The sequence below is a fragment of the Neolamprologus multifasciatus genome, chromosome 4 (assembly GCF_963576455.1).
Source record: "Neolamprologus multifasciatus chromosome 4, fNeoMul1.2, whole genome shotgun sequence".
In the NCBI taxonomy this organism is placed as follows: Eukaryota; Metazoa; Chordata; class Actinopteri; order Cichliformes; family Cichlidae; genus Neolamprologus; species Neolamprologus multifasciatus.
The window spans coordinates 27,459,216-27,482,502 of NC_140442.1; the positions used below are offsets into that span (position 1 = coordinate 27,459,216).

General features: G+C 42.1%; 1 protein-coding gene across 5 annotated transcripts; it reads right to left on the reverse strand.

Annotated features, from left to right (window-relative positions):
• Positions 1-6,932: 6,932 nt before the first annotated feature.
• On the reverse strand, positions 6,933-23,255 carry LOC146520694 (uncharacterized). 5 transcript variants are annotated; one of them, XM_085156023.1, is made up of 7 exons: positions 22,097-23,255; positions 19,598-19,893; positions 19,257-19,503; positions 16,478-16,567; positions 13,415-13,621; positions 13,144-13,323; positions 6,933-8,542 (listed from the first exon to the last, which is right to left on the reverse strand). In XM_085156023.1, the coding sequence occupies exons 1-7, from the start codon at positions 22,229-22,231 to the stop codon at positions 8,375-8,377; spliced, it is 1,323 nt and encodes a 440-aa protein (XP_085012149.1). In that variant the 5' UTR covers positions 22,232-23,255; the 3' UTR covers positions 6,933-8,374. The 5 variants fall into 5 exon arrangements, 4 of the variants coding, with proteins under 4 accessions (XP_085012149.1, XP_085012150.1, XP_085012148.1 ...); XM_085156024.1 differs by having other exon boundaries at positions 13,192-13,326; XM_085156022.1 differs by having other exon boundaries at positions 13,144-13,326.
• Between the last annotated feature and the right edge of the window lie 32 nt (positions 23,256-23,287).

Sequence of the window (23,287 nt, forward strand, 5' to 3'; positions counted from 1 at the left end):
ATGCTGTCAACATGGTTATTAGTGTACACACACAAACCTCTGATACTGCACGGAGGCTTCAGTTTGCTGCAAAATCCCCAACATGAAGTTTTCATTCATCACTTAAAAAAACGAAATACACAATCGCTGTTCTGAGAGGCTGCGAGGGCATTTATGCCCAACACGTTCGAGAAGAAACGTCGGACCGCTCGCCTTCTTCTTTGTGCCCGTTTTAGGCCCAGTGCTGCTCCTCGCAGAGCCTGCAGGTTGGAAACGTCTCGTTTCAGCATCTTTGTGGAGAAAACGTAAAAAACAAAAAGACAAACAACAGTCCTCATTACTGTAATGATGAGTTTGCTCAGGCAGGAAAAGAGAGGAGACCTTGTTCAAAATCAAATAATGAGGTCTGAGCTTTTATTTATTTATTTATTTGCCTTTTTTCAGAGTTTGACCGCAGATTCCAGTTTTCTCTACAAAGTCAGCTAAATGTGCTCTTTGTAAAGCTCGGGCCCTCTGCTTGCCAATTTCCAAATATCAGATACGTAACATTTTTGCTATTAAATGTAAAGCGAGCACTCCCATCTTTCATTCAAACTGTATAAGAGTCATTTGGTTTATGTCACGTGAAGAGTTTCAGTTAGGCTTCTTCCACCACTTCCTTCTTAGTGCCCTCTCTCTCTCTCTGGGTTAGCACAGAGCAAACATGCATGTCAGTCCTGTGTCACAGCTCTTCCTGTCTGCAGTTCAAAACACATCTCTGCAGATGATCTCGGTGCTATCTGCTGCACACGCACAGCCGATAGAGGATGTGCTGCTGCTGGATTAATGAGATCCCCCATCAGTGTGCACAGCCTGCACGTTAGTCCTGTTCATCTCAGCATTTCTCCCCATTGCTTCTTCCCCGTGTTGCCTTTTCATAATTATGACCTCAGACTTGCTTTCCAGCTGCTCTGACCTCTGGCCTCGTTGCTGTTTGCTGCTGGCTGATTGGGACTATTACAGTGTAGTCATGTGACCTGCTGGACAGCGAAGAGTCTTAATATGTAAATGTACCAGCATCCACACTCTGCACTGTTTGTGTGTATTATCTGCTTCACGTGCTTAAACAGCACAGATTTCTTCAGTGTAATGAAAGCGATACAGATGTGAACCAAGAGGCAGTTGTTTCATTACAGATGTGCCTCCGCCACCTGCCAACACGTCTGTAATCCGGTCCAGAAACAAACGTTTGCTCCTTTAAATATTTGTTTCTGACAGATCTGTTCTGGTTCGAAGGCTTGATAATGTCAGAAAATTAGAAATGAGAAAATGAAACAAGCATTCAGATGTTGGACGTTTAATATGAAACTCCAGAGTAACTAAAACGGGGAAAAGTACACTTCCTTACATAGTTACTTTCCACTGCTTCTATGAAGACCTGCTCTGGTGTTTTCTGTTTCCGCAGCAGCCTCAGAAGCGATCAGACAAAAAGGATATTTTGAAAGGACGCGATGACGACTGGGCTGCTAAATGGACCTGGAGGAAACATCCTTCTGCCTGCATTGTTTCCTTCAAGTTTTACCACAAGCACTGGGGGAGAAGAGAGACAAACAAATCAGCTGTGTATATTTCTACCATCTTTGCTATGTTGGTTTTTTCTATTTTAAAAAAACAGTAGGTAGAAATGTAAGTAATGAAAAGTACTCAAGCAGAGTAGAGTCTGCGTGTTTTTAAAAAGATGTTCGATGAAACGTGACAGGAATGTGAAAAAGGCTTCAGGGGAACTCATGGAAAATGTATAAAATGTGCAACATTTTCAGTGGGAAAGAAGGAGAACGTGTCATTTATAACCTCATCACTTCTTCTTTTAATTTGATCATTTTTAAATAACATTTTTACTTCTTTAGTATTGCTGTAGATTTGGTACATATGTGACTCCGCCGTGTGCAGTCACACAAACAAAAAGTAAAAGTTGTTGAAAGCTACAAATAAAACACAAAGGAGGAAACTGTCCCGAATGTCCCCTCGTGATTTGACGAGATCCCCGTGGAACTGTGGGAAAAACAAGTTTTTTCTGTCATCGACTTATTTAAGAATGTTTCACGTCTTAGATCTGGAAGAAAATTCACGTTTTGTTTGTCTGCTTTGTTTTTACAGCATCAGTGGTGAAGGCCTCGTCCATGTTTTGAAATCCAACTATTTAAATTTTGCTGTATCTGTGGATTTACCTAATTTAAAAAAATCTACAAGATTTTGTACATTTTTCATATTTAAAAAAGCTGTTTTCCCTTTTTCTTGAAATGCCAGCAGAGTGGAGTTGTCACACCACATTCCTGGAGAACAAGGACATTTGTTTAGCTTTTTATTGTGTTTTCTCTTTGCTCACTGGTCAGTGTAAAAAGGTTGGAGAACAGGTCTTATTGGAAAGATACAACAATAAAACAGTCAAAGAAAAACTACCAACTCGAGCTTATTGCAACCAAGTAAAAGTTCCACAAAAAAGTTGGGACAACTTTATGCTCATGTTGAATAAAATGAGCCTGAATACATGTTTTCATTTACTAACTAGTATTTAGAAAAAGGATAAATTTGAAGCTTTTTGGTCAATATTTACTCCACAAACCCTTTTTTAATGTGTGTGTGTGTGTGTGTGTCATACAGATCATTTATAGTTCAGTCTCACGATTCATTTCTATGATTTGTGGCGTTGCTGTCTGATGCTTATGGTTTTTGTCAAACATGGCAGACTTGATTATGAAACAAACAAAATGTTTTTATCTGCTCAAATTGTGCAAAAAACTTGAAAATTAATATTTCAATATTCAGCAATACTGAAATAATATTTTGAAATTCTCACAATAGCAGGCTGTCAGTGTTTGCTTCCGTTTTTGGAGGTCAAATGTTAACTTTCAAGCATGTTTAGGATTTTAAAACCAAATGAAACAACTTATGACACAAGGCTCTCACTTCCTGTGTCGACATGGAAACAGGATGTGCTGTCTGCCACTCAGAGAAGCATCATCATCGGGATGATGACAAATCCTTTGTGTTCGAGTGAAATCCTGTTTCTTCGTTTCAAGGAAAAACAAACGCGTGTATAATTATGTGGTAATATGCAACTGAGTTTACAGAGGGCTGCAAACAAGCTGTGAAGGACATAAACATGTATGCTTACATGCAAACGTGTGCAAGTGTATTTGAAACTTTACGGAAATAATAAGTGAAATAACTGAAGTTGTTCTGTATATGTCAAAGCAAGATTGGCAGCAAACACTGTTGTCTGTGCACAGGGGACTGGATACAGACTGTTTCGTTGTGGAATGAATGAAAAGTACAGACCTGTGCGTGCACACCGGAGCATCTGCACCGTGTGTGTCTCACTGATGTCTGGTAAAGTTTTTCTTGTTACCCGGCGGCTTTTTCCTGGGAAGTGTTCAGCTGCTATAAGCGATGTGAAGTATTGTATTTGTACAACCGAGAGAGTGAGCTTTACAGAGCTGCAGAGTCAAACTGAAAGTTTCCACACAGCAGCCGGGAAAAGATTGTGCAGAGAAAACAGACGCGCATCAAACCCCAAAGTTAATGCAACTTAACTAACTTCGTATAAGCTGAATGGGAAGCCGTGTGAATTCATGAGTAAACAGGATGTCGCCTGAGAGCACTTCACTGAAGCCTTTTCCACGTTTCTCGGGACAAACACGAACGGGAAAACGAATTTCTACGTGAAATGAGATGAAAGCATTGATCACGAATCACAGCTCCGTGTGAATTAGCACGATCAAAAGCATCGTTTGTGTCCAAAACAGATGCAGCTCCAATCAACTAACTGCCTCTGGTCAAATAAAAAGAGACATTTAAATGGCTGGTTGGATTTTAGTTAATGTGAAATAAGTTAAACAGAGTCAATCCGGATCCTAGATCTAACAGCGTGTTGTCATTATGGTCGGACAGGATTGGATGACCGAATTAAAAAAAAGAAGAAGAAGAAGGGAATTTAACTGTTTGTGTATCGGACTCACCGGCTACGACCTCGAGCAGAATAATAGTCTCCCACGCGGTGGACAACGAGAAGACCCGGGGACGACACCTTTGAGCAAGCACGCAAAATGGAGTGAGGGGGGGTCTACTCTGAAGAACCCGCTGATTTGAAGAAACAAAACGGCCATGACGACTGAATTACCCTGTCAACTGAAAACGAGGCGGTATAACGTAATAAGAACAATTTCATGAGCGGAAATGGGCGTTTTTATTGAGCTGTAAACTCCTTGCAGTGGGCTATTGTTTGGAAATGTTGTGTTTACAATTAGCATGAAGTAGCATCAAGATATAGAAGTCAGAAGTAAAAGCAGCACAAGGATGTAGGCGGAACTATGTACTCTCTAAAACTGTTATTCTTAAGTCAACTTCCTTTTTATCCGTACAAAGACAAGAATCATCGCGCCTCATATGCTGTACGAACATTTTATTTTTTAAATCTCACACTGCCGCATTTAAATCTTGGCAATGAAGCCTAAATGACATAAGCTTTGTGTTCTGCTTGTGATTGGAGGTTGCAAAGTAAAACAGCCCACAGTAAATTTGCTGCATGCGGCTTCTGTCCTCTTCTCCGACCCATTACCGCCACCAAGCGGCTGACTCCGGTCGCTGCACTGTGTCGTTAGGCCTGAAAGAGGAAGTCGAGGCCTTCAGCCGGGAGGCCCGTCGAGACGCAACAGTCTCAACCAAGTAACGCAGAAACGTAATCATTTGCCTGAAATAAAGTACTTAAAAAACTTTTTTCTTCATAAAAAATATTTAAATAATGGCTTTTGACTTTTTCATTTTTCTAAACGGCCCTTTTCGGCCGTCATATTTCTTCGTTATTAAATTGATAACTTATAGAAAATATTATCTAGATTATTATCACTCATTAAATAATATTATTTTATAAAAATTATACAATTTAATTTGTAACAACCCACTCATATTCAACGCATATTTCGATTTTGTATTAAACAAACAAAGAAAAACACGTTTTTGAGTCGTTTAACGCACCAACACAGCTGCTAATATTACACGCCCTGGTTCGTACATCATTGGTTGTCGGGGTCAGGTATGGCACACCGGTCTGTAGGTGAGTCAGCGAAATGGGGGCAATTTGGATCCGTTTAAACACGGGAGTCCGATCCACCGAGGCCCGCACACGCTGAAAAATCCGAGCCTGGTCATCGAAACGGCAAACGATTTTTCATCAGTGACCAGCGTCCATACGGAGCAAACGCTCCATCCGCTGACGAGTGGAAATTAATTCACTGCCAGCCGCGCCGGAGTGTCGCGCGGCGGGAAAGTTCACAGGCTACCGGAGGTCCGACAAGAACGCGCGACCGGCTCATTCACTTCTCCTTCAGATGGAACACAATGCGCGTTCCCGGCATGTGCACGCAGTCTTATACACTATATGGACAGATCAGACTTAAAGTGACGACACCTGTAGACTTTAGACTGACATAATAAACCAAATCATTCCCCTCTTTATAAATATTTCATCTCTTACTGTGAGGCTTCCCGGTTTAACGATTGATCACGTTAATGATTGTGATTGTTCGATTAAAAGATGTCGCTGCAGTGTAAACGCCCACGTCCTTGTTGTACAACTTTAGCCTACTTTCACGACCAAGGCATTTAATCACTCTCCATTTAAATAATCTGCCTCCCCCCCCCCCCTTTGTTTTTAGAACTCAGTATATTAAAAAAATATATATATACAAATTCCTCCAAGTAACGTAACGTCCTTCCATCCCAGTACAGCGGTCTCTTATCACGTGGCTTCAGTCCCGACTGACTGGAACCTTTAAGATATAGAGACAGCTTTTACCCACAAAAAGCTAAATGCAAACATCCTAAAGTGCCCATTACTTCATATGGGGCAAACCTGAGGTTTGAAGCACCTAATTACCATTCAATGATTTTCTTTTCTTATACTTATCAGACTAACATTCAAGCTGCACTGTGCCGTTTGTTTTCACATTCATCTGGGAAGAAAAGGTTTTCACCTGGATGTATTTGACATCAAATCCTAGTATGAATTTGGACAAGAATGACTTGGAGTGTTGAACTGTTATATGTTAGCATAAGGACTTTCTGGCAAAGTCCAAAAGTCTATGTGGGGAAAACCTTTGAGGCTTAACTGTTAAACTACAGACACTTACCTGAAGACCATTTGTCATGTGACGATGTCCATGCAGAAGACCAGGCATCTTCATCTGATTAGCCATTCATTCAAAAAGTTCACTTTTATTTGAATTAAAATATAAATCAGTGCTTTGGGTGCATTTCAGACAGTGATGTGACGAGCAAACAGATGTGAGAAAGAGCTACACGTTTGTTTGCTTTGCTCTCCTTTTCTCCCCCAAAATCCAGAAAATAAACTCGCCAAATCCATAAACCCATCATTAAGTTTGCGGAGGTCACAGAATGAGAGAAATGAAATGCTGTTTTTCCACGGAGGTCTTTAGAAATATAAGAACAGTCCTCTGCTGGGCATTACAAAGAGCACAGGTTTAACCTCTGAATATTTCAAACAGAAAAATCCACCTAAATGCTACATAATCGTTTAAATTAACCCACGTCTTGCAAATATACACACCCCGGCATAGGTCACTAAGAAAACACAGCAGACTGGACTGATGTTAAACAGCAGCATATTACAACTACGAGGTGCGATTCCTCGGGTCCCATTTTGCTCACGTGTGGACTATGATGATAACGATGAAAACTTACTTATTCTGCAATTGCAGCTGCATCACAGTCTTCAGCGGGGCTTGGCTTTTCTGTCACACAGAATTTAATACTTTCCAAAACTTCAGGCAACTTTTAGACTCTGTAAAGTTGAGCGTGACCTCTCAACAGCTGCTGTTGAGCAAAGCAGAAATTCTACTTCCAAGTCAAATATTTACGTCTACGTCCTCTCTGCGAGAAGAGCAGCACTGATGGTGATAATAATAAAACATTTTATTTGTATAGCACTTTTCTAAATACTCAAAGACACTTTACAAGGATAGAGAAAGCAACAATGAAAACATATGAATAAAAATAGAAACAACTTTAAAAAGAGAAAATACAATGTCAGTAGAACTGTGGGTATTTCAATGAACACCATGTTAGCGAGAGATAATCTAACAGAACTACATACTGGAGCCAGTCTTTCACTGTCAGATTGGACTAAAGTCTTATTAACTTGGCCAGAAGTGATTGGCTGCTTACTGAAATCTAGGCTTTAACTAAACCCTGGGAGTAGTGAGAGTCAGGTGGTGTCTTGTGTGTGTTTGATTTTTCCCTACAGGAGCTGGAGGTGTGTGGGAGCCAGGCCTGGTGCGACCGCTAAGTCACTGGTGATGGCGTGAGCGAGTGGTGGTGGCAATGTCACATCTTTACAGCAGACACAGCTCTCGGTAGAGGGGTGGAAGTGAGACCGTGATAATTATACAGCACTTCTTCAAATGCTTCGAAGTGAAAGGAACAAACCTGGTAACAGTCAGTTTGGAACAAAAGGGATGGAGACTCGCTGTGTTATCTTCTAGATTTGATTCCCAGCCAACATATTATTAAAACTACAATAACCACAAACCACCAGTTTAGAAAAAACGTGAGCTTTCAGTTGTGTGTTAAAAGAACAGCACCCCGACTGTCCTTGTTCGGTGGCTTCAGTCTCCACAGCACACCTGAGCTGAGCGGGCAGGAACAGGGAGAGATGGGTTTTTGCAGAAATGTTTCTTTTGTGGTCCTTGCTGAGAGAACGGAATTCATTACACCTCCTAACGCACAATATACACAATGTTCGTTCTGGAGCCGAGGGGCGGGTGGAAAAAAAAAAATGTTTCCCCCGTCCTTACTTTTTCCAGAAACCTCATTGGACGAAAAAATAAAATAAAATAAAATGTTATGTTTAAAAAACTTTAACAATTATTTTTACAACTTGGCGCCAGGAATCCATTATCATTCATGGGTTTGGAACACACTCTTAATAAAAATAGGCTTCATTTAACATACGGAAAAGGTGGTGGGAAGACACTACTCATAATGGGAAGGATAAATATTTCATAACTAGGGTGGCAGAGGAGGACGAGGGAGATAAATTCTTAGTGAGGACAGATTAGGAGACAGACATTTTAACTTATATCCAGTACATGGCATAGATCATACATGAGGGTCAAGGCAACACATCGTTTTAAACCTACTACTAGTAATCAATCTCAACTAGTTCTCAACGGTGCCCTCCCCCAATCCCAAACAACGTTCCAGAGGAGGACTGAAGGAAAAGGCAGGCGTCCGGCAGTCGTCCGTCCTTGACGCTGGATCTGAGAGGGTCGGGGTGGAGAAGGAGGGTGTGTGGTCATAGATGTGACGCGAACAGGGAGGTGTCGGGTCCCCAGGTGTCTCATTGGTTGTAGAGGGAGCGCTGTTCCCAGGGCATGGCCTGGATGGTGCGTGGCACGGGGGAGGGCTTGAGTGTGGGCGCTCCGTTCGGATGAAGGGAGTGGCCGATGGGGTTGATGGTGGTGAGGGGTCGCTGGGGGGGCAGAGAGAAAGTGTCCTGGTGCTTCGGCTGGAGAGGGAGGTGGAGAGACAGAGAATTGTGTCACCGGTGCAGAAAAAGAGTCGGTGGATAAAATAAAACGACAGTCATGAATAATGCAGCGGATGGACGAGGAGGAGTAAAAGGAAAGAGTCACAGCGATGCATGAACAGTGGGAAAAGCCACTGCGAGGGCACAAAACACAAAAAGCAATGGCGGTGCGAAAGCTGCAACACAACACCTGACTGCTGTGATATACATCGTCCCTTCTTACTCAGGTGGAATTAAACCATCAGGGCTCATCAGGCAGTTAACTCCATTTTTGACTTGCTGTGGGAATGTGCACGAGTGGACGCGCAACACAGAAGGAAACGGGAAATGTTTCCTGATTTAATGACGAGAGTTTAGTTTTTGGTCGACGGAGTTTCTTGTTTTCGTTAGTTTCCACACTGACTTTGTTTATTTTAGTTTACCATTGAAAAATCTTTGGTTATTTCACTGCTTTACTTCATGAACACTCTTACAGGTGGTACTAGAACAAGAGCCAGTGTTAAATAAACTTCACAGTCAGTCCTATTGATGTTATTGGTTTTATAAACAGCATGCTGAAACACTCGACCACTCTATGAAAGACTAAGCCTGGACAGTCTAATACAGGGGTCTGCAACCTTTAACACCCAAAGAGCCACTTGGACCCGGTTTCCACGCAAAAGAAAACACTGAGAGCCGCAAATACTCATTGACATCTAAAATGAAGATAACACTGTTTATATTGTTTTTTACTTTTATGCTTTGTGTGAACAACTAAGGCATAGGTGTCAAAGTCTGGCCTGCGGGCCAAATTTGGCCCGCAGGCCAGATAAATATTAATAAATATTATTAAACAATAAATATTAATGTTAGCCCGTGACTTTGTTCCAGTTTTGAATTTTGGCCCACTGTGTATTTGAGTTTGACACCCCTGAACTAAGGTGTGTTGCTTATGAAATCCATGAAGTGCTACAGAGAAAATTACATTTTATTTATGTAATTAACACATTTGAACTCTTAAAGAAATATAACAAAAGGAAAGACACCCAGCTGAACTAAAATGATCCAGCAAACAAAAACTGTTGTGAGCTGCCACCCTTATGTCTCCTTTGGGCTTTTGGAGCCTTGACCTGACTTTTAAAAAGTAATTGGAAAAAAAGCACTATGCTGCTAAAAAAAATAGATATTTGCAAAATTCTGCCTAAATATGTATTTTACCTGGTTAATGTGTGTGGCGGGGCGTGGTCTGCAGCGCCGCTGCAGGGGAGGAGGACGCACCTGAGCGGCACCCGCAATCACGCCTCAACGTTTGTGCCATCTATGCTGTTGTGTTGGTGTGTGTCGGGCTGTGAGCTGAAAAGCTACAGCCGGCTGTATGCGTACAGCAACCGTGTGTGAAAAGCTTGTTCATGCAAACATCGTCGGGTCTGCCGTGATTTAAGATAAGATAAAAACTTTATTAATCCCTCGGGTGGGTTCCTCTGGGAAATTTGGTGTTTACAATGGGACTTCTGCTCCTGAACCTCTGCGCACAGCATCTGCAAATCGGGGCTTTACGAAGTCACTTTCATCTTTACGCAGGACTGTAAGCTTTCATCTGTGAGGCGTGAGCGGTGTTTGTTTAACAGCGGAGAACAGCTGCTGACAATGTGGATCCGAAGATCCATAACTGGCCTACCTGGGGTTGATAGTCTCGATAAATGCACGGCGTGTCGGCGGGTACACCGGCTTCCACGAGTGTGACGCTTATTTTGAGCGATGAAAAAATAATAAGATATAATTTTATTTTCATATTTCAAAATCACAATAATCTTCCAATTCAGAACTACTAGTAAAAAAAGAACTAACATAAATAAAATACACTTCAGCTAAATACTTTTCCCAAACCACGCGGAGCCGCACTGTAAGGACTAAAGAGCCGCAGGTTGCCGACCCCTGGTCTAATAAAATAACGGCACCAAAGTGGAATGGTGGTTAGAAGAAGGCTCTGGGTTCAAATCCTTCAGTCTTCAGCAGGTTTTCTCATTTCTTTAGATAATATGACAAATTATAGCAGCATAAATATATTTTAAATACTCCAATCTTATTTGTATGCCTTGTTTAGAAGAACTAGGCATTTATTCTTTTAATCATAAACTACTCCATAGAAGGAAAACCTTTCAATTTGACTGTAAAGTTAACTGGATGATTATTAATTCTGAGACATAAAGAACTTTTCTGTGTTCATTCACAAGAGGAGCCTTATGGAAGCAAGCACATTGATTAATAGAGCCACTGGTTCTTTATCATCAGCTAAGAAACACTGGTTTTCTCTTGAACTTTTAGCCACTAACGCAGCACCGCTGAGCAGCCGACAGAGCAGATGTAGACCTGTACTGCTTTTACAAGGTTTTTACACTGATTTTTCTGCCTTTTATTCACAGGTCCTGTCTGTCTGACCCGGAACATGTTCCTCCAGGGTTTTTAGAAGTGTTTGCAACAGATCTATGTTGCAGATGTCCAACTTTTTTAAACCTAGTTTTGGACTGCTGTATGAACATGGATGTCATAAATATGTTTCAGTATGTGATGGCGTAAAGCCTAAAATACAACATGGAAACGTGCAACACAAGCTCACAGGGTGACTGGTGTGAAAGAGCAGAAGGCACAGCCCCAGGTTACTAATGTTAGAGAGCCTCATACCGCCAGTGAAGGTCCACAGGTCACAGCCCACGACAAAGGATCACCATAGCAACCACATTTTAGCCTGTTTTCTTTGCTGGCTGACTAATTGAAAAATGAAATTTCTACCATAATTGGAGGCCGTTAGTAATAAACATCCTTCTTATGGAACGGCGGTATTTGATTCAATACAATGATTAAGGTTTAAATTAAAGCCAGGAGTGCTGCTCAGATGGGCTTATCAGCTGACAGGAAGAAGATCAGCACTAAACTGGCTTTATTGTTTACAACCAAGCAATGACTGAAGCCCTTTGTTACAGCATTACTGTAAAGACCATAGGGCTGCACGATTAATCGTTAGAAAATCGCAATCTCGATTCATACTTATGTGCGATCTCATTTCCAAATGACAACGATTTTTTAAAAAATTTAAAAAAAGACGACGATTGTACCGCATTTTGATCCGGGACATAATCTGCATGAAAACAAGCGCTCACTCTTCCTGCTCAACAAATGACGAGGGCGGAGCCTTATACCACGTGATACAGAAGCTGGCTGCTAAAATTAGCAGGGAAAAAACAACGGAGAGCACGCCAGGGATGACGAGAAAGTGACAGGAGAAAATCCGTCCCGGTCAACCACCCAAACATCAATAACAGGAACCTTATACAGCGCTTCCCTATACCCGTCGAACTCCCGCAGGTACAAAGAAATTACGGAGGCGATTACTTATCACCTGACCAAAGATATGGCTCCATCAACACTGTGCAAAACGAGGGATTTAGGAAAATGATCAACACCCTAGACAAACGCTACACAGTGCCGTCCCGCAACTATTTTTCTATTGTTGCACTACCTGCTCTATACACGCAGTGTCGAGCAACGGTGGAGACGGAAGTTCAAGCAGTACAACATTTTGCGGCAACGACAAAACGTGAGACATTTGTTGTTTTTATGTTTATTTATTGTTTTTATGTTCAGTCTCAACTGTTACGAAGTTGATGTGCAGTTAATAAGTGCAATAAATATTTATACTGGAAAAGAAAATCGTGAGAGAATCGTGATCTCAATTCTAAGCAAAAAAAATCGTGATTCTCATTTTATGCAGAATCGTGCAGCCCTAAAAGACCAAGTTAACACTAACATGTAGTATAATAATACACTAGAGTCAGTGAATCACTGCCTGTGTACGTGAGGCTACAGACTGTAAAACTACCTGGATTCTTTTAATAATTTTTCTTAAATTAGAAAGCTTAGATTTTACATCCTAACCTAAGTTACAAGTGACCACGCTGAGCAGAGGGTCAAAGGTCAGCTCTGAATCACAGCCTGTACAGTTATGAAGGGGGAAGCTATTCACAGACACCCGAATCATTTTTGTACCACGCTGAAAAACTTGTTCATTTCATTTCTGAAGTTGAGCGTTCTAACACGGGACTCCTTCCTGTTACCCAGTAATAAACTCTAAAAGCCTACAGTTGTTCTCTTCGGACAGCGCTTTAAGATCCAGCGTAGGTCACAGATTCGCCGCTACAGAACTGTGTGAGCACTTCACAGAGAGTGGACGCTGAAGGAGAGCATCTTGAAGTCTGGCTCAGTGGTAGCTTTGCGCAGTTCTGCTTACACAGCTGAAAATGACACGTACAGTTAACCGACACTAATTTGGCGTTGTGCAGACAGACTCGCCACTCGCTTCACTCTGCAAAGAGGAAGCCACGAACTCATTTCTGTCTCTTAGAGATGAAACTGTTTCCCGATAGCAACAGAAAATGTTTCTCTGCGACTTTGTCAAGAGTGAGAAAGACCTGTGAGGAGAAGCTGCTGGTAGAGAGAGTATTATAGCACTAGTCTCTCTCTCCTGGTGTTATTAGGTAAGATAGAGGAAAGGCAGCGAGCCAGCAGAAAGCAAACAGCGAGTGTGTGGCGGTGCTCTCTCATACCATGGGGTTGGCGCTCAGCCTAGTGTATCCTGAGCTCATCTCCTTTACCTCAGGCACCAGGGGCTGAAGAAGGGAGTAGGAGGAGGACGGGGTAGCACTGGACGAGGAGACGTGTTTATTGGAGGACGAGCTCCTCATGTTCTGCTGGCTGCCCTGAGAGGACACTGAGCTGGGGCGGCCCTGCTGAGACACAAAGAAAGCTCGACGTAAACGCCGACAACAACAGAGCTACGAAGAAACAATCGCTCACCGGAGCTCCTCCTGACATTACCTGGTGGGGGTCAGGCACAGGCTGACTAGCCACGCCCCCACCCTGCCCTCCTTGGGACATCGGTGAGACGCAGTGAGAGGGGAGAGGTTCCGGCTGGCCGTGTCCGCCATGCGGTTGCATCATGGAGTTAGCGTTATTCTGCTGCTGTTGCTGTTGTTGCTGCTGGCGACGAGGTGTAGCTGAGAAGTTGGAGCGGCGACCGCCGGACTGGATGGAAGCAAGGGTGGGAGAGAAAGACACAGGAAAGGGTGATTGTACCTGTCGTTAGACACGCTGTTAACAGAAGAGGTGACAGATGAATGTGATGTCACTGTCGAGGTTGGTCTCAAACCTCTTGTGCTGTTCAGACCTGACTCTTCCACATCTATCTCACACCTTTCACTGCCCTGTCTAAACCTATTAATATGATGAAGATGGAGTGGTAAAGTTACACCCACACCCACGCACGCACAAACATATACACGCGCGCACACACTCAAACAGAAATTCAGTATTTCTATTAAGGTTGCTGCTCCTAAAACGGGACAGTCGACTCCAATCTCGTCTCTGTCATTTAATCACGGAAGACGCCGTCGTCTCATCGTGCCGTCCTCCAACCCCGACGGCGTCAGGATTTCTGCTGACATTAATTTAAACCTAACATGCTCTCTGACGGTTTCCCTGAGCAGCACATAAATACCTCTCACCCATACCTTTGCCTCCTCACACCTCTAACAAAACGAGCGATTTTATGGGAATTTGTGGTTGGTTGACTTTTTTTGTCTGTTTTACAACCTTCTCATCTTTGTGGATATCTCTATCTATAGAGCAGTGACATGGAAGTGAAAACAAATGCGAATGTATGAGACTCGGGCAGTATTAAAGTATGTTTGAGTATTTAGAAATACAAACACTAATGTGTTTTTAATAATGAGATATTAAAATGTAGCATTGGGATTCTGTATTGTGCTGCCATGGCAACAGTAGAAACAAAGTAACTGTTGCACTGAATTGAGCCCAGCTGATAAAGGTGAGCCGATCAGGAACAAAGCTGCATGACTTCAGCCCGCTGACGTCAGCAGCTGCAGCAGCTGTCTTCAGCTTTAACAGCCAGATGTTTCCTGAGCTGCTGATTTTCTAATCAGTAACAGAAATTTAAATCGACATGACTGAGCTTGTCTGAAAGCTTAATGTAGCCTGCGCTAAATTACAGTTTGGGCTACATACAAAATACTCAAAATACGGCCTTCCACAGCAGGAAAACCACACGTATAATCAATACATTACAACACTAGAGATCAATGCACTGATAGGGCGTTTTCACAAACTCTCAGATTTAGTCCATTTAAACCAAAGTCTGGACAGTGTTTGACTTTGATGCTATTTATTTGTGCAAAAAGACAGTTATAATTCCAGGCGTGGACCTTTGGAGTAGCTGGTCTCAGTCCTGTTCCAACAAACTCTAGAACAGTTACCTTGATGGTGAAAACATGATCCAACCTCAACCCAACTACTAGTTATGGTAGTTGGATGCGACAGATGTCCAGTACACGTTTGCCCATTAACTAAATTAGGAGCTATCCACTAGTCCACAATTCAACACCAACTTCCTGTTTTTACTTGTGTCTGCACAGACCTCAGACATATCTGGCAGACTGAACATCCTGATGTGGTTTGTAGTGACACGTTTTGGTTCACCTGCTGTTTTCTGTGTATGAAAAGAAACCAAACTGTGGGAAAACGCTACATACATATCAACTGATTCAGACCCAAGTAAATAAACCACAGGTCTGACAACAGCAAAATTAGAAGTTGTTTAAAATAATAATTTAGCTCATGGCCTCTTTTGGTATCAAATTTTTTTTTGTTTCCTTAATTTGCTTCTTTCTTTTCTGCAGTTTCCAGGACTGATAGCGGCTGATGCTTGTTAAAATCTGCTGATGCGTCACTGCATCCCTACAAGCTCACACTTCAAGCAGAGATGCTGCTCAATATTCACCATTCATCAAACAGCTGTGCAAAGCTGGGGTAGACTTGTGGATGTGTTAGCTCTCCCTGGCAGGTTTGCACTGGATCTCATTTTTGCTGGTTTGTTTTGTTTTTTTAAAGAAGATGACTGCAGTAGTCTTTACTGTTCCATACTTGTGCTGTTTTTTCAGTTGCCTCTGATCTCACAGCTCCGCAAAAAGGTCAAAAGGTTTGCCAAGTAAACTGACATCAACTCTACTTAAATATGGTCAAAGAAGTATTGCTACACACCTGCACGCCAAAATAAGTGGAAAAAGTAGAACCCATAACAGGGCTTGCAAAATTTCAAAATCCCTGGTAGCCCTTCGGGCAGGGACGCTTCAGTTTTTGGTAGCCCAAAATAAATTTAAGTAGCCCGAATAAAAAAGAGAGCAATTTTTTGCTTGATGTTTTGTTTCCTTTACAATATTATACATTTCAATATGTCACATATTGACAGTGGCTCACCGATGCCAATGACATTACCCAGCTACATTTCCGAAAGAATGCAAAAGCATTGACATATATTTTTCCATCCTACGATAGGCCGACGGGCAGGGCAGAGATAGATTTTGGTAGCCCTGACTGGAAAAATCGCTAGCCCCGGGACATCGGGCTAGCGATTTTGCGAGCCCTGCATAAGTCTGCTGGTCACCGTCTCTACTTTTGATTGGATTGAGACGTGTCCCATGACTAAGGTTTAGTTTGAGAGTTCGACATTGATGCTAATATTAGCTGAAGTTATCCACTTTGCCCACCTTGCACTCCATCTCAAATATCAGCAGTCAAGTGTTAGGAAACAAATATTTCTGTTATGAGATTTTAGATGTTATAGTCAACAGCAAGCTCCAAATATGGAATCCAAAAGTGTAGCGTATACATTCTGTGAAGCCAGCGCCAGGAAAAAAGAACATTGTGATGGTTTTTTACTAAAGAGCCGCGCGTACATCAGAAGCAGGCTGCATCAGGAATTGGATCTAAAATCTAAAATGCCCGTATGCGCTGGTTCTCCCTGAAACTGCCGATTCTGCCTCACACGCCACATCCACACACATGCTCACTCACGCTCACACCAACCTGGTTTTTGGCCGCGGCGCTGCAGCGGTGCTGGGCCAGGTCCAGCATGGTTCGGTAGCTCTTAAAGCAGGACGGGCAGTTGAATCGGTTCTTATGAACCAGCCCCATGCACACACAGACACACACAGACACACACACATAAGTTTGGATTACTGTACTTGTTAGGAAAATCAGCTGAAATGTATTCATTCTCTGTCATCTGAGCCCTGAGCCTTTCCCTAATCTCAGCCTAACCCTAGTCTAACCCTAGTGCCGCGGCACACTTCCACTACAGGAAGACTGGATAAACATTCTCCCAAGCAGGTCAGTGGAGAGAGGAAGGAAAACACAGTACAAACTACACTGTATTACATGCACACACACTTCAGTGTAGAAAAAGTCCTAGCCATACACATCAACATCCATACATGCCAGTGTTCCCACTAATATACATATACATACATATATTATTATATATATATTATTGACCCCCACCTCTGTTCCAGCAAAATCAAGGAAACATCTTTACAAGAAAAAACATAACACATTTTCTGAAAAATTAAAGTCTTCATTACTCTTCAGTTTAAATATTCACCCAATGCAAAACTGGTGTGACACAACAGCTAAAGCGTCAGCAGCTTTAAATGAGTGCATCGCTAATGTTAAAGGTTAACAGCTGTAACATGACTGAAGAACAACATAACATACGTTTTGTTTGATTAGACAATAAGTGTGTTTTTTATCTGTTCAGCATCTCTATCGAGCTCTAGAGCTACTTGAACGTAAGGGGAGTAAGGGCTAATGCCAGGTAACAGAAAAAATTATATAAATGATCTTTCATATTGTTCTTTATGTTAAAAAAGATGCTAGCTTTGTTAGCAAAGTGTAAGCTACAGCATACCAAAGCTACAAGTCAGGATCTCCCTGCTGCTGCTTCATCATTTGAGTCTTTTAATCGATGACGTGAAGCACGACACTAAGGCTACGTTCACTCTGCAGGTCTTGATGCTCAATTCCGATTTTTTGATCAAATCCGATTTTCTTGTCTGCTCGTTCACACTACAAATAAAATGCGACAGCAAACGCGCTCTAGTGTGAACGCTCAAAGCGGCCCGCATGCGCAAAAGAAGACGTCACACACAACGCGCTCTGTTTAGACCCAGAGCAACAGTATTGTTTGACTGATGGTCCTTAATATAAAGACTTTGGACTTCACGTTTCCCAATTTTTGCTTTAAGTTATTTTGTTATTTACATAATAATGTAAATAACCTAATAATTATCCTTATTGCTGTTTTAGAGGAGCGGTGCTTCAAAGGATAGTTGCAGATTTCTCTCAGAATCTGCAGATTATACAGTACAAATAAAATGTTCACGTTTCTCCAACGTTGTCTTCCCAGCAGTTTCACCGGATGGTCAGGAAGCGTTCGCGATGTCTTCTCCGGCGCTGATAATTGGCGTCTGTCTTGTGTCAGTGATGCAAAAGGCAGATTTAATGCGACTTGACCATCAAACAGCAGTCGCTTTCTAAAACATCGGATATGTATCGGATTCAGCACCACATACGAAAGTGACCCAGATTGGATTTGAAAATATCGGATTTGTGCCGTTCACACTGTCACACCATGATCAGATATGGGTCGCATAGGGTCAAAAAAATCGGATTTGATGTGCTTTCGCCTGCAGTGTGAACGCAGCCTTAGTTGCAAGATTACCCTTTAAGAGGTTAGCTAGTGAGTGCAATGTTATTCTACAAACTAGTTACTGGGAACAGTTGGTTTACTCATGTGTATTTTATGTGCATAGTAAAGCTGGGAGCTTGTAACAGAGGACCCAGCAGATACAATAAGGTTGGCTTACATGGAGCTCACATTACATCAGTGCATTGAGCTAGCAGGGTCTGGCTGTTTCACTCTTATGCAGGTGCACTTACTTTATGACCAACTAAAAGCTAAGCTGTAATAACTGTTAGTTTTTCTGATGATGGTATAGCATTTTATCATGAAGGTGATCACACGGAACAGCTTTGTATTGATGTGCAGTGTCCCTTATAGCAGTGGTCCCCAACCCGTCCATGGCCCAGGTACAATGAGTTGAGTATCGAGTGGGAAATGTATGGTTTTCAGGGTTTTTTATCGTTTTTATCGTTATTTTGTTATCGTTTTTATCGTTAACTCGGTTCCCTGGGTCTTTTCCCGTGTGTTATGAATAAATCTTCTTCTTTTTTGGTACTGGTTTTATTTTGTTGTATTTATCCACGACACCTTAAAGGCCGGTTCGTGAAAATATTGTCAGACATAAACAGGTCTGTGGTCCAAAAAAGGTTGGGGACCGCTGCCTTATAGTTAAGAGGACAAATGGACCCAAAATGCACAACTCCCACAACACATCAACACAAGGGTCGAAGGGTCAATTTGCAACCAGTCTGTGTATTCATTAATTTATGCTAGGAAAAAAGAGAAAGCAGACTTCCCTTTAATGATATTCTATATTGCTCTACTTGTGTAATTACTTTACCACTGAAAATAATCCCTAACGAACTACATTTCCTCCTGTGAGTAAAGTTTAACAACTACGATACCCAGGTGTTTCAGGAAAACACTGAGCCTTTTTCTTTTAGATCACGCTGTAGAATAGACACACTCATCAGTGGGATGTGTTTTTGTAGCAAAACAAGTCACATTTAAACGCAGCTGCATTTTACATTTCTTTCAAATACAACACAAAAAAGCGGCTTCGAGAGAACTACAGTGTTAGTCACATCAGTTAAGCCCACGCTATCATCAGAAACACAGACCTACCTGGTTGGACGCAGCGGCGCTGCAGCGATGCTGAGCCAACTCTAACATGGTTCTGTAGCTCTTGCAGCAGGAGGGACAGTCAAAGCGGTTGGGCCCATCGTCGTGGATCCTCTGATGGTTACGGAGGTACCGGGCCAGGCGAAAGGCCTTCCCACACAGGTCGCACATGTAGCGCTTCTGACCGTGGATTCGCATGTGGTTGCGCAAGGACATGTAATTGGTGTAGGGCTTACTGCAAAAGTCGCACCTGGGTTTTGGAGTTGAAAATGGCGTGAACATTAGTAACAAGGAAAGGAGTAGAATGTTTCATGCATTTACGCAAACAAGCCTCACGTCCCAACCTGAAGTCTCCGGTCTTGTGGGTGAGTTTGTGGTTCAGCAGGGAGCTGGCGTGTTTGTAGGCGCAGCTGCACAGGTCGCAGACGTACGGCCTCTCGTCTGATTCCATGTCGTCTGACACTGTCGTTGCTGGTGGCGGCGCCGGTGCTGGTGCTTGGGACTCCATAGAGAGCCTGGAGCTGGAGAGCGACGCTGAGGAAAGGCTGGAGCTGGAGAGCGATGCTGAGGAGAGGCTGGAGGTGGAGAGGGCTGCTGAGGATGAAGGAAGCTGATCGCACCAGCTGATCGTTGAACTTGGCTGTGACGGTAACGTTAAAGGAAATGTTAACACTAACTACATTCATACATTAAAGAAAAATGAGCAAAAATTCCTCAACAGCGACGCAAAAGACTCATCGATAAGTGCAAACACTTGATTGCAGTCACTGCAACCATTGACTGTGAATTACTTTCTTATACAGGGCGAGGTTTTCTTCCCTTAAATGAATTCATCATGCAAAAAATTAAATCATAACACTTGTTTATAGCACTGGATATTCTTGATATTTATTTCAGCATTGACCTCCTCTCTCTTTCTGACCACTTGAAACACCTGACAAACCTGCACATGCAGCTGCCTGCTGTGATATGTGGATATCTGGGATGATAGACAGCTCTGAGACAAAGCTTTACACAATTCCAGCCAATCAGAGCCCAGATCTGACATAGCTTCAGTACCTAGTGGGAACATCTAAACACTTCAAATAAAGGGTACAGCCCTTCGTAAATATTTATTACGATGTATTAAACTTAAACATTTAATTATATTTGCATTAAATGACAGCTAACGACTCTTATTATGTATTTAATACGTATAATTTTACTCTTTCACACGTACGTATCTTCACATAAGTTCAATCAGTATGTTGAGAGTAAATTCTGAAAAACTACTGCAGTACCACATGTAGAACTACACTGTGGGCCTAGAAACACTAGAACCAAACAGACACAGATTCTAACAACTCAAAATCCTCAGGTCATTCATTAGACTGACACCAAGCATAGAGCAGAATGGAGTAATTAGATAAATCAACGCTTGTGATGCTTTAACAGTTCAAACACAGGCCTAATATCAGCCTCTAATGTGTATCCCTAAATAAGATGTCATCTATCAATGGGAGTCTCTGTTTATCTGTTGTGCCACATCAAGTTTTCCTTGCCCCCTGTCACAAAGGGGGTAATTAAAGAAAAAAAAAAAACCCGCACACATTACAGCAGCAAAATGATGATTTTAATGCTCAGTGTCACTATAATCATTCTTACAGCTAGTGCATCCCAAAAAAAAATCACTACGTTAGATAAACACCAGAACTGTCTGCTTGTGTGACAACTTGTTTTCTCACCCCCAGAGTGACTAAAACATCAGGACAAACACAGAAATGTAAACATTAAACTTCCATATTTGGCACTACATGTTTAAGATGCTACGTGACAACACACCAGCAAGCGTTTTATTGTTTTTACATATCAACTCCTACGTGGAAGAGTATACACTGTGAGACAAATATCATGCTGGTGTGTCCACTTTACACTGTTGGACACTAAGTGGGAGAGGGAAGGAATACAGAGTGACACACCGCAGAACGACTTCCACAAGTCACAAATCACAACAGATTCCTTGGACCTAAAAGCTACGGGACGCTATGGGAGCTACAGTGAACTCAACGGTTCATACCCCCGCAGGCCGTCCCACAGACTATTATGTTTCGATTCTAAAGATTAAAGTGTGGTTGTGGTCGCTGATAATCTGTCGGAGAATGAATGAAGTGCAGTCCTCCGCGGGGCGTCTTCCGCTCCCGTTTCCTGCGAGGTAGCCAGCCGTGTTTACTTTGCGCTGCTCGCTAATATTGTAGGCCTGATACATGTAAAACTGGTTCTACTGCCCAGAAATGCACGCTTATTTTGGTCTTACACCAAAGACAGGTTAACGTGTAGAAGTCTACACATTTAAACTGTTTTTCCAGTCATCCAGTGTGCAAAGACTGCTGCTGGCTAAGCGTACTCGGCTTTGACTGAGACAGTGTTGTGAGAAGTTAGCTTAACCGCGGTGCTTAGCTGCTCCATCATTATTTTCCTAGCAGGTAGTCACTTGGTGTTTCTCTTTTCAAGACAGCAATGACAGCATGCGTGGACATAAACGTCCAATTTCGCCAAACCGTTTGTGGAGTTGTAACAGAAACGAAATTCAAAAGGAACTAGTTATTAGCTACTTAGCTCTGCAGCTATGAGTCAAACTAGGCCGGAAACCGCTCAGCATGACGTTAGCCGAATGCTAACGAAGCTGCTCTGTGACACAGTCTGCAGCTTCAGCTCACCCACAGACACTCAACCAAAACCCACGTGTAACAGAGAGGCTGCGCTAAATGCTTAGCTGTAAAATTGTTGCTCCACTAGTTATTTGGTGCAGCTATTTCTACCCATGGTCGCTAGCTAACAGTGATGGCAGCTGCTGGCTTTCTTACTCCGGAGTCGTTGGGGTCCTTTTTCCAGAACAATTGAGCGCAGTGGCCGAAAGACTCTGTCGATGTAACATAGTTCACCCCGTTTCTATCTTGGAAGTCTCCATGTGTGCTGCTGGTATTTGTCCGAGCGTACATCGTCGGTTTTCAGATTTTCGACTATGTTTTATTTTTTTAAGCTGAAAAGAAACAGGGCCGCTTTGTCGGGATCTTCTTCCGAAAAGAAAAATATTGTTTCTGTGAAATGAGTGTTTTGGCGGCGGGTATATCGAAGCGTGTGGAGCATTACTGCCGCCTCCTGGACCGGAGTATGACAGCGAAATGAACGCATAGACGCTAAATTTCAACCAAAGCTTCATATTTTCTTTGCAATGGTTTTAAGACTAAGCGAGCAGTTTATTTACACATCTATGCTGACGAAAATCTTTACCATAATGCAGTGTGTGTAATTTTTTGAGAACGAAATGACCCAACAGCTGCCAAAACAATATCATCAACTTTTTGAAGACTGGTTTTATAATTACATGAGAAATACTTTTTAAGAGTTTCCTTGAATTTTTTTGAGTAATAAACATGACAGTATTTCATTTAACGTAATTAACTTATTTACTAAAACTAACAAAGCCACACTAAATTTTACCTTCGTATGTAAATGGTCCATTTTACAGGCCTACAAGTAATTTCCAGTAATTTTGATCCCTCATAGTTTAAATAGGATGTCAAGTTGGTTAGAAGGTTCCTTTGTAAATGCGCATGCGCCATTAGCGTGCTGCCTGCTGTAACCCTAATTTCCTTCGGGATTAATAAAGGATTCTGATTCTGAAAACAGCACCCATTTAATATGTATACAGTTTTTTAAGGGGTTCTGCTATTGAAACTCCAACATAAATAAGACCTAATGATATTAATGCCCAAACCTGTTCAGAATAAATCCTGTTATTTAGATATGGTGACTTAGTTGCAGCTTTCACAGAGCTTAAATATGCTTTCATGTGACCAGTTCCTGTATGTAAAAATGAGTGCTAAAAAGAAAAATAATACCCAAAAGGAATCAAATTTCAACGCTGTAACGTGGGGACAAACACCCAGTTAATAATTCACATGACTTCATTAAACATATTAAAGCGACTGTATGTATGTCCCAACTGAGGTTGGACAGAATTCCTATCATTCTGTGTACAACATGACATCACA